Source organism: Engystomops pustulosus, chromosome 6 (genome assembly GCF_040894005.1).
Source record: "Engystomops pustulosus chromosome 6, aEngPut4.maternal, whole genome shotgun sequence".
In the NCBI taxonomy this organism is placed as follows: domain Eukaryota; kingdom Metazoa; phylum Chordata; class Amphibia; order Anura; family Leptodactylidae; genus Engystomops; species Engystomops pustulosus.
Genome location: NC_092416.1, coordinates 119,642,737 through 119,654,974, shown reverse-complemented (window position 1 = coordinate 119,654,974; position 12,238 = coordinate 119,642,737). Strand labels below are relative to the sequence as shown.

Here is a 12,238-nt window from a genome sequence, read left to right as displayed (position 1 = left end):
AATTAAGGGGTTCATGTCCAGTCGTATAAAAATTAAGTGTGGCACCAGACAGGGGTGTCCCCTCTCCCAAATTATTTTTATTGTGGCTGTGGAGCCCGGTGAACCCTAATATTAAGAGGTACTGAAGTTGGCAGTAGGGTGTACAAGTGTGCTCTATTTGCAGACGATATTCTATTCTGCTTACATCACTCTTAACCACGCTACCCAACTTATATCAGGTTATAGATAAGTTTGCGTCCCTCTTTGGTTTTAAAGGACATCTACAACCAGGATGAAATATGCAAATGAGACTGCAGGGCTCCAGGCTCCATCAACACCTATGGAGCCTGAAGCCCCTCGGACTCATATGCATACAGTCCTTCATCCTGGTTGTAGATGCCCTTTAAAGTTACTCATGATAAATCAGAGGCACCAACTTTAACTGCCCCCCCCATCCATGGCAAAGTTTTGAGATGTGCTGGAGGGAAGATAAAATGTCTAATTTAGGCAGAAATCTGACATTTAATTTCTCTAAACTATTTGAGGCAAACCATAGACCACGCATAAAAGATTTGTAGAAGATTTAGAGTTTGGTCCTCCTTGCATATTTCTTGACTCGGCTGCAAAGCGGCCCTAAAGATGACCTTGTTGCTCCAACTGCTTTATTTTTTCCGGATCAATCCCATTGATGTATTGGGACAATATTTGAGACAACTTCAGTCTATGCTTACCCGGTTTATATAGGGGTCAGGGCGTAGTAGGATTGCGCAGATTACTATGTTCACTCCTAAAATGGATGGGGGACTAGGGGCTCTGAATATTTTTAAATATTAATACGCGGCTAGGTTAGTTCTGCTGGTTTCCCTACATAGGACTTCCAGACAAACACTCTGGGCCCAAATCGAATAAACTGCTTGCTCCCTGGTTCCTATTGATCTTCTTCCCTGGAATAAGCCAAAGGATAGACCTTCAATATGGTGCCCACTCCTCTTTATAAATCTAGCTGTCTGGGGTAGAATAAAGTATAAATTTGAGTTGATATCGCCTCATACTCCAGCTGCTTGGCTCTTTTCCAATCGAAGTTTTGCTCCGGGACTACCACCATCAACTTTTCAATGGTGGTGGGATACGGGTCTGTATAGAATTGCTGACTTTGGGAATAAGGACTGTCGTATTTCCGTTCCACACGTAAGCTTCCAGCTACAGAATTGTTCACATTTTCCAAAATTACACAGTTTTTTGCACTCACTTAAAAAAAGTAACCACAATTTAGGTCCGTTTTACATTTGAAACACTATGGGGGATATTTATGAAGGCCTCACGTCAGCGGCGTAGAAGCCCTGAAATAATTGCAATTATTTTCCTCAATCCACCACCTTCACGCCAGTGGGACAGTGCAGGGCGTTACTATTCCCACGCCTTCACACTCGCTGCAGCCAGGACCCTTCGGCCTCTTGATGTACCAGGCAGCGATAGAGCAGCAGCAGGGCTATTATATGCTGGCACTTTAATATTTCAATTATGGAAATTTAGTGGAGGCAAATTTCTAAGTTTTATAAAGGTGATAAATGGTGCCTTCCTGCCTGGTGAGAATTTTCCCCAAAGCACCATCACTGCGTTTCAAAAGTTGCAGTATGGAGGGCATCCAGATGCATATACGGTGTCATTGCCCCAAGGTAAAACATATTTGGAGACACATATATAATATGTTGTATTCTACAACAAATTTATCTAAAACTGTCCTCTTCCTGAATGGGACTATACCTGGTCTTAACATCCTCACGGCATAGATTCACTTCCTATTTATTCTTACAGGCAAAGATTTCAATAACCACGTCATGGAAAAAAGCCACTCCCAATACAATTGGTGAAATCAAAGTCAAATTGGATCATGATCAATGATAAACTATATAGCATGCTACATGAAAAGGAAGCTTTTTTTTTTCTAAAGTATAGCAGGATTGGGTTACATAATCTACTACGGATTTATATAGTCAATTGCACTCTCTCTCGCCTTCTTCACCCAATGCCCCTGTCATGGGTGCTCCCGCGATCCCTGTCTCGGATCGTGGGTGCTCCCGTGCCTCTAATCGTACCTCCAATGCCCGACACGACTTACCTCCCCTGGCTTCAGCGGCGATCTACACTGCTCCCGCGGCTCGGTCCTAGGAGACGAGGACGCGCGCGCCAGCTCGCTAAGATTTAAAATGGCCAACGCGCCGATAATTGCCGCTGGCCAGATTTAAATTCCAGCCTCTTCCTATTACTCTTGCCGGATCTTCAAATTCCCCTGAAGAGAAAGCTCCCATGATTCCTGCGTTCCTGTGATTCCTGCGTCCCGGTGTGCCAGTCTGTTCCTGTGTGCCAGCTCCTGTGATTCCTGACATGTGTCCTAGTGTGCCTTCCTGTGCTATTCTCCCTATTCTCCGGGTACAGACCGTCTCCTGTTTTACTACCTTGGCACCTGTGGAACGACCTGGTGGTATCCCGCCGCAGCAAGTCCACCCCGCTTTGTGGAGAGCTCTGGTGAACACCGAGTGCCACTTAGACTTCAGTCCCAGGTCGGCTAGTACCATCTCCCGCGGTGGTCCAGAGGGTCCACAGACTCCCAGTCCCGACAGCCCTATGCAGGACAGAACTCCCGATTCCTTTCCCATTCTTTCCTCTCCCTTCCCTTAAAGGGTGTTCCCACAAAGACAAGTTTCTTATGTGTGCTCAGGATAACAAAATAACACACATTCTCCAATTCACTGTTATTTACAAAAATACAGCATTTCACAGATATTAGTCCAACCTGTTTCTATCAGTCCTGGTGTACACAATTTCAGTTGCCCCTAGTCAACACCCAGTAACTTCTCTGATCTGACCCCTCTCTCTATGTGTCAGTGTGTTAGTAAAGAAGCCAGATGAAAGTGCATATACACCTGTACCCTGATAATGTGACCACCCTGTCAACCCACAGAACTAGATGTGTCATAAAGTGTTTGCTTAGAGAGGCCCTGTCCACGCCCTGGAATCTTACTCTGAGCAGCCTAGAGAGAGGGATAGGAGCTAAAACATCAATAAAAATGAGTAAAATTGTAAAGTAAGGTGTTAAAATGATCTTTATTGTGTTAACATCACTAGGGGATTGAGATGTGAGAATTTTCTTTGTGGGAAAACCCCTTTAACTCTAATTAAAATAGGTATGTGGAGTCCCATTGTTCTTTTTGACCAGGCAAGTATACTGTATTCTTATGTTTATTGCCAATCTTTGCCAGGCATTGTCAATTTATTGTATTTTTAATGTTAATTTTAATGTATTAGAAAAATCCAATAAAAATAATTGAAAGCAAAAAACACTTCCCCTTTAGTCTTTGAGTTGGGATGATCACAGGGATACCTGTGAAAAAAAATCTTTTGCACAAAAAAAAAAAAAAAAACATTTGCCAAATTCTTTTCACATTTTGGTATACAGACATGTAGAAGGTGTAATTTTGTTTGAAGTACGCGCTGACATTTTAATTTATGTCAATGAGAGACCTATACGACTGATGATTTTTCATTTCATGGATTGAAAAAAAAATAAATGGCAAAAAAGTGGCAATTCATACATTTGGCCACTATTTTCCATTACGGTGTTCACAGCCGGGAATAAACTTTTTTATATGACTTTTTGGGACGTGATGATACCCAACATGTTTATGATCGTTACGGTTTATTTTTATATGTGTTCTAGGGAAAGTTGGTCATTTAAACTTGTACTGTTTAACCCCTAGGCGCACTAGGACATTATACTACGTCCCGGTGTGGCTAGTTGCTAATGTGGCTAGTGGGACATAATAGAACGTCCAGCTCCTGGGACCGGGCTCAGGAACGGAGCTGGCACCAGAAGCAGCGGCTGTCAGCTCTCTATCACAGCTGACACCGCGCTGTAACACCCGCGATCGGAGCATTAAAAAAATGCTCTAAAAAGTGATTTAAAAAAATGTTACGTACTGTAAAATAAGACCACTAAAAAGAACAACTCTTCTCGCAAAAAATAAGCCCCTAACCGGATTTGTAAGGTGAAAAATAAAAATGTTATGCATATGAAAGCCGGTGATGCCAAAATTAAAATTTTTGCCTAATTAATTTTTATTCAGTAAAATGGGAATTTTTTAAATTTTATTTTAAAAACCTTATAAATTAGGTCTTTTTGTAATCATGGAGACCCATAGAATAAAAATAATATACTATTTTTACAGTATGGTAAACGGGAAAAAAAAAAAAACACAAAAAAGTTCCTAAAAATTGATGATTTACGTTTCCTCCCCCAACAAAGAGTTAATAAAATCTCACCAATGAGCTATAGATGCCCCAAAATGATGTACCAGAAAAGTGCATCTAATTTGGTAAAAAAATAAGCCCCTACAGGTCCACAATAAAAAAAAAAAAAAAAAAAGTTATAGCTTGTACAATGTGACATGGCAAATCTGATCTGCATGGCGCCTCCTTCCCTTCTATTCCCGGCTGTGAGCCCATACAGCAGGTTACCAGCACATATGGGGTATCAGTGCACTCAGGAGAAATTGGGTATCAAACTTTGTGGAGACTTTTTTCATTTAATCCATTGTAAATGTTTAATTTTCCACCCAAAATGAATGTATTGTCAAAAAATATTACAATTTGTAGACCACACCTCCATTTTGTTTTAACCCCTATAAAAAACCTAAAGGGTTAACTTCTTAAAAGTGGTTTTTCATACGTTGAGGTGTGTAGTTTCCATAATGGGGTCATTCACAATTCTAGCTATTATTTAGGCCTCTCACAGTCAATTAGAAGTTGAGCAGGTCCATCTAAATATTAGTTTGGTGATTTTCCCAAAAATTTGAAAAATGGCACCCAAATTCTGAGCCTCATAACATTCCAGTGATGACTATCTGCATCAAAAGTAGAGAATTTAGAACTTTAAAAATAAAGAATTTTTCCAAATTTTTGCCAAATTTTGTTTTTTTTCATAACTAAAACACAAAAGATATCATCCAATTTTTAAACTAATTTGAAGTACAATGTGTCACAAGAAAACAATCTTATAGCGTCCCAAAGCTAAAACCACTTATAGTGGCAGATTTGAAAAATGGGACCGCGTCCTAAAGTGGTCTCAGTGTGTTGTATGTCCCCCCTGTCCTCTATGGGTCGTACTAATTTGATGAAGATGATTTTAATGCCACAGTTGCTATACGTATTGCATAATGCACCAGTATGGATACCTAAATACTGGTTAAGCAGATTTCACAATATGTTCATAGACCTGGTCTGGAAGAGAGCAGTCCCGAGAATTTGGGTGAAAAAAATTACAGATGCCGAAAAGGCAAAGGGACATACTGTACTATCTGGCGGCACATTGTCAGCATTTTGGGGGTTGGGAGTTAGCAGGAACAGCAATGGCGTGGCACCATTCCATGCCGTGCACGGGGAAAAGATAGAACATGCTCCCTTGCGGCCGTGTGCCGCTGTTCTCTATGGAGGGGTCACCACCTCCTCCTCCTCTCCAGCATACAGAAGTATGTGGCCGGGTGAGCATACAGCTGTGGGAATGTACCCTTCTTTACTTTACTGTACTTAGTCAAGCAGTATCATCAGAACAGCATTCAATATAGGTTAGCGTAAACATCATCGCATTCAGTGTAATTTTCTACACTTATCCAGTACTTTTAGCCAGCACAGGTAATTTATAGAAATTGTTTAAACACTATAACCTTTGGTTATGTCAGTGTAAGGGCACACTGTCATTACCAGCGAAGGCAAATCAGAAAAGCCAGTTCACTCTTATAAAAACACACTGGCGCAAATGGTATAAGTTTCAATACTTGCAGATAATACTGTGTAAGTGTCAGTGTGAATACGGACCTCTGTAAGACCACACTGGTCACTTCGACCCAATCTGATAATGTGCTATTAATGACGACCCTCTGTTTTCTATCACTAAGCCAATTTCTTACCTAAATACACAGATTTTCCCTAAGTCCTATAAGCCTAATTTTATGTACCAACTTTTTATGAGCCACTGCATCAAGTGCCTTAGACACATAACATCCACAGCCTTCTCCAGGTGCAGACTAGAACTTACCTCCTCGTAGAAGCCAATCAGATCAGTCTGACAGGACCGATCACTCATACACCTATGCTTATGCTTGGTTATAAGGTTATCTACAGTTAGATACTCCAGGATAGCATCTCTAACAAACCCCTCAAATATTTTCCCCACAACAGAAGTTAAACTCACAGGTCTGTAGTTTTCAGGATGGCTTTTTGATCCTTTTATGTATATTGGCACCACACTTGCAATGCCCCATTCCTGTGGAACAGAACCTGTCATCAGCCCCTTCCCGACACGCATGGAAATAGTACGGTGCATGTCAGGAGCGGGTAGAGAGGGTTCCGGACAGCTCTCTCTCTGTACAAGGTGGGTGTTTGCTGCACTCACCAGCAACAATCGCGGCCGGAGGCATTTAAAACCTGCATGCATGCCACAATATTGGATTCGATTGCCACCCCCGTGAGGGGGTGGCAATCAGTAACTATGACAGCCTGGAGTTTATCCCCCCTCTTTCCATACAACTGCTATAAAAAATTTTTTTCAAAAATCAATCCATGTAAGGGATCACTGCATCCCAAAATGCCCAATCTTTTAAATATAAAAACGGTTATTAAATCCCGTGAAGGAAAATAGTGCCCAAATTTACACTTTTTCACCTTTTTGATCACTTTTTATTAATTTTTTTGTAGGCGCAAAAGGTTGTGCAGTCCCCAAAATAGTTGCAAAGAAAGAAAAATAAAGTCTTATCCCGACAAAATGAGACCACAAACATATCTATACGTTGTAGTATGAAAAAGTTATTAGCGCCAGAAAATGGAAAATTTAAGAATTTTTTTTTTCATACTATCTATGAGTCTATGAAAATCTATATAAATTTGGTATTCCCATGATCGTACAAACACAAAGAATAAAGTTGAGGAGTCAATTGGAACCAAAGGCATTAATACAGAGCCTACAAGAAAGTTCTGCAAACATGTTTTTGCGCCAATTTCGCCACATTTATAATTTTTTTCCATGCTTGCCCTACACGGCATGGAATATTAGATACAGTCACTGGGAAGTACAATTTGTTACACAGAAAACAAGCCCACACACAGCTCTGTACATGGAAAAAAATTTAAAAAGTGGGCCCACACTCTATATTTTCATCATTCTTATCATTTACCGTATATACTCAAGTATAAGGCGACCCGATTATAAGCCGAGGTACCTAGTTTTACCAACAAAAACTGGGAAAACCTATTGACTCGAGTATAAGCCAAGCTCTGGGAAATGCATTGGTCACAGACCCAGAGTATATAGCCAGCAAGTCCCCTTTGAGTATATATCACCATTCCGACGGCCCCGGCAGCTCCTCTTCACCTTCATGCCGCAGGTCCGCGACAACTCCATGGACAGCGCTTCTTCCGTCTTCACGTGCATCAGCACCAGGTCTGCAAAAGCTATGAGCTGACATCACGGCCAGGCCGTGCGCACAAAGATATCGCGGACCTAGTGGGGGCATGAAGACAGAAGAGGCGCTTCCCACACAGCTGTTGCGGACCTGCGGCATGAAGATGAGAAGGAGCTGCCTGGGCTGTCGGAATGGTGAGTAGTCAGTTTATTTATTTTTTGGATATCCGAGTACAAGCCGAGTGGGGAATTTTCAGCACAAAAATTGTATATACTTGAAAAATAAATATAGCATTATTTTCACTTACTTGGCAATATTTTTCTTAGTTTCTATTTTTTTTCTGCCTTATCTGTTTTTTTTTAAACAGAATTAACCTTTTTCTCTACAATCTTGTAACGCCTCATTGATACCTTATAGTTTTAACTTAAAAGCCTTATCCTTCTCGTTTATTGCTCACCTTACATAAGCATATTACATAGAACCTAGCCCAAGCGAGGACCAATAAACAACTATAGCATCACATAGCTGCCTCATCCTTTGAAGCCGTCAAGGTGGCCTATGTTCTGGTTCACAACTGACCCATAAATCTATTTTAGTATGCACTTAGACACTGATAAATTTTGGGGCGTTTAAATATTTGGATTAAGGGTTATGTTTTTATCATTTCGAATTATCTTTATTCTTTTAGAAAATTCAGCTTTCATCTTTTTGCAAATGAGCTTTTCAGTGCCTCCGAGAACAAACCAAGGTTTGGTACACCTGCTTCCCATAAAGCACCTCCCACTTTAACAAGCATACAGTATTTAGCAGAAAACAGGTTTGCCAGCAGGCATGGCCACTTCCCCGATCCATCACAAAGCTAATTTTTATAGAAATAAAAAAAATTTATTTTCTTCAATATGACAGATTGATGAAGAGAAGGTGGGTCTGGAAATCTTAGTGTGCCCAATAACAAGATTGTCTTGTGGTTGAGTCAGAAGGTGGTAGACTCCCCTTTAAGGTAGAATTTTAGGTAGCAGGGCTTGACATTTATTCAAATGAAGCATTCAAGCCCAATGTGTGAGCTTTTAAAGGGAATTTGAATGAAAAATTAACCTAAAAAGGTCATTGGTTATATAAGGGGTTCAGCTGCCCTTAGAGGGGAAGGCGCCACAGTACTAAGGAAAAAAAAATTTAAAATGATAAGTCTATAAGTGGTTTTCTGGAGAAGTTTCATTTCTAATAAGAAATACAGCATTGGCCTGGAGAAACAACTACACCACAAACTGCAGCTACTGTATCCTAAATCTGCACAAATCTGTGTCATGGCTTAGCTCTTCACTAGGAACCAGATCAGCACTCCTTTCCTGAAATATACTGTGCTGCTGGGGGCCAAAGTACAGGTTTCAGGCACCTTCTGTAAGGCATCGTGACTTTTTTTCAGACGAGTGTGCAGATGTATTACAATACAGAACTATACACACATAGAGCACTCCTAAAATGCTTACCTTATGACAAATGTCTGTTTTGATCTCCTTCAGTGCTCTCTCGGAAAAGACACAACCACATTGCCTGAGCACACAGAACCTGGGAGGAATGTAGAGCATAGATACCAGAGATTAAAAGATATTCTTGCTTTGACTTATTAAAAACAAGCTAATAGAATTTATTAACCAACTTTCTAGTGTATTTATTTTATGACTGTAGATTTGAAGTGCTGATTCTTCTATTCTGCGTCCACTATTACAGGGGCTCCCATTTTGCCTGAGCTCTAGTAACAGCAATTAGTGATTTTCTTTACCGCAGCCTCATGCAATAGACAGCAAGTGTCAGAATCAAAATCATTAAAGGCTATAAAGAGTTTTACTTCCATTAATAGCAGCCAATAATAGGGGTTTTACCTATGAAAAGATATTTGCCTTGGGCATGTTGTAAATGAGGTATCTAGTTTAGTAAAATCCTACAGAATAAACAAGTATTACCCAAAATATTCAGCCTGGTGGGCAGGCTCTTTAGTACTTTTTTTATCAAATGGAAGGGACACTGAAACATTTTTAAAAACATTAAAATTATTTTTAAGATTAACCACATGTCATAACTTTTTAACGGCTAATGGTCTTAAAGGAGATTTGTCGCTCCAAAAAATACCTACTATGTACGGTGAGTATATAATGAAAAGATACTTTACCAAGTGGGTAGATATTTAAAAGGGCATTGGGGGGGGGGGGGGGGGGGGATATAGAAAGGCTTTGGTCACAAGGATTTTAAAAGTACACAAGGTAATAAAAAGTAGCTTAAAATGACAACTACCATCAGATTTACCGATGGTAGACTGTCCTCACTGACATGTACCTTTGAGGATCAGTGCACCTATTTTCTTGTTTTAACCTCTGTAATACTGAGAAATATGTAAATGAGCTATAGGGATGCATATTGAATGGTGGGGGGGTTGCATATTTTAAGACATTGGAGCCAAGAGGCACTTTGGTGACATCGGTCGGAGCACTTCTGGCTCATTTACATATTTTTAGAAAATATATTTCTCAGTATGACGGAGGTTGAAGAAAACCAGAAAGAGTTACACGGACTCCCCAAATGTGTTGAGCATGTCAGCGATGCCAGTCTAACACCATCAGTAAATCTGATGGTAGATGTACTTTTTGATTTGAATTGTGGAGTGCTGCAGCTTTTTGCTAAAAGCTCACAACTAGCAGGTGCATCCGGCAGTGGAACAGGAGCTACTGTGCTTAGCTCGTACGATGCCAAAGACGTGCAACAAAAATGTAAGGACAAGCAGGTAGGCGACTCTGAATTGGTTACTGGGGGTGTGGAGTAGCCTGCGGCCAGGAGCTCCCTGAGGCTAATAGAAACCCCCAGTAGCTGCTGCAATTAATTAGTATAAGGTTGGATTAAAGTTTATATCGGCTGCATTCCAAAATTGGGGAAAGACAGGATGCGTAATTTCATATGGCAGATTTTCCTTTAAGATTCTTAGGCAGATAACATGTTGGAATTGACGTGAACATGAACATGCTATAACACAGAACTATTATTTTTCTGTGCACATACCGATGTCTGCCGTTCATTTCCAGGCCCACAACAGGACAAATGAACTGTGCTCGCTGGTCATCGTATTTGTCACCTTTTGTGTTGCCTTTGTCACCTGTCCAAGCCGGGTTATCAGTTAGATTCAGCTCAATCACATTCTGATGGAGACAAGCAAAATTTTATTAAGCACACAATAAACAGACAGCACTGTTCTTGGTCGTATACTGAGATGCTTTATTCCTGTTGGTCCCCCAGCAGCAGAGCTCATACTGATGCCACTGTAGGTTTGATGTCTGAGTAGCAATGCAGGAAAGGTAATGTTTACACCAGGCGCAATACTGTAGTCTTCTGCGTCTTGTACAGGAGCAGAATCATTAGTAAGCGGCAAGCTGCGTTTATCACTACAATGATGGGCAGTAGGCAAGCACCAGCCAAATTGTGAATGCAACAGTCCCATACATATGATGTAACACTTGGTCGATATGAAATACAGCCGTAAAGTTTACATGCGGTCTCTTAAAAGAGGTTTTTTTTCTGAGAAAGGAGACACTGTAGCAGTGGGTCTTGACCCCATTAGGTGGTGAGACCATTGGAATTATGTGTTTTCTGAAGGTCTTAGAAACCAACATATTGCTGAGCAGAGCGTGGCTCGCACCTCCCATGTGTGCCAGCCTTTAGCTTCTGTGCTTTCCATTTATCACACAAGACCACAAGCAGCCTATGTGATAGATGCATCTTAGACGGCATGTGATGACTCTTCTGCCTGCAGCTGGTCAAAGGCTGTAGATGCTACTGTGAGGGGCATCCACCGTGACTGCCGACAACTATGGGGGGGGGGGGATCTACGGTGACTGCCCATTACTGTGGGGCATCACTGTAGGACTGCCATGAAATATGGGATGGTTTTTAAATGTGAAAAAAAAGAGCCCAACTGACAGAAAAGAGGCCTGCTAACAATCAGATGGACTCCCCAGAGGACGCTTCTGTTCAATGGATACACAAGAGAAAAAACTTATTGGCTCTCATAACAGAATGCACAGCCACTCTCCTTTCAAGTCTACGGGAGCAATTAAAATACCTAAGTGCATAGCAAACTCTCCATTTGACTGTGCCCCCATTCCCGAGATAGGAAGAGGTCCCAGAAACAGGACGCAAACCAATTATGTTTTTATGAAATATCCTGTGGACTGGAAAACACTCATTTAATATAACCAGATGAGAAGCTCCACTTACCTTGATGCTCTTGATATGGGCGGCAGAATCTGCTTGTGGTTTATCTGGGGATTTGTCCAGTAAAAATTCAATAACAGAATCTTTATTGTACAGCCTATAGGAAGACAAGGAGATTGACTACCTACAAACTATAATGGTTATAACAAACTGAATGTAGCACTGTGTCTCCTGCCAGATAAACATAACAGAATCACCGTTCAGGATGTTTTACTGGCAGGCAAATGTCTCCGTCAGGATTGCATATTAAGCGTGGAACAAGCAGAGATCTTGAGAACAGGGACAGTGTGAAATAAAGTAGGATGGGGCGCACCTTCCCAGCTCGCAGGTCACCACCGGCCGCCTCAGCTTCTCTTGGCTCAGGGTGCAGTAATACCAGCGGGCCACCAGCTCTGCATTCTTATCAATCTGCAAGACAACAACAAAAGGAGCATGATGTGTTCTCCTGGAGACAGGACCTTTCACGGCCCTGCAGTGGTCCCAGACACTGAAAACTTTCAACCAGAATAAGATAGAGATCTTCTACTTATATATCATCATGGGCCGGG

The 12,238-nt window shown here is 41.2% G+C and overlaps 1 protein-coding gene across 2 annotated transcripts in view; it reads right to left on the bottom strand.

Annotated features, from left to right (window-relative positions):
• The window catches only part of RTF2 (replication termination factor 2), a 35,583-nt gene that overhangs the window by 23,074 nt on the left and 271 nt on the right, over positions 1 to 12,238 (bottom strand). For both annotated transcript variants that reach the window (XM_072110691.1, XM_072110692.1), the window contains exons 2-5: positions 12,004 to 12,098; positions 11,694 to 11,787; positions 10,482 to 10,618; positions 8,921 to 8,999 (exon numbers count right to left, since the gene is read on the bottom strand). In XM_072110691.1, coding sequence (XP_071966792.1) covers positions 8,921 to 8,999; positions 10,482 to 10,618; positions 11,694 to 11,787; positions 12,004 to 12,098 — 405 coding nt within the window. The remainder of the gene's footprint in view (positions 1 to 8,920; positions 9,000 to 10,481; positions 10,619 to 11,693; positions 11,788 to 12,003; positions 12,099 to 12,238) is intronic.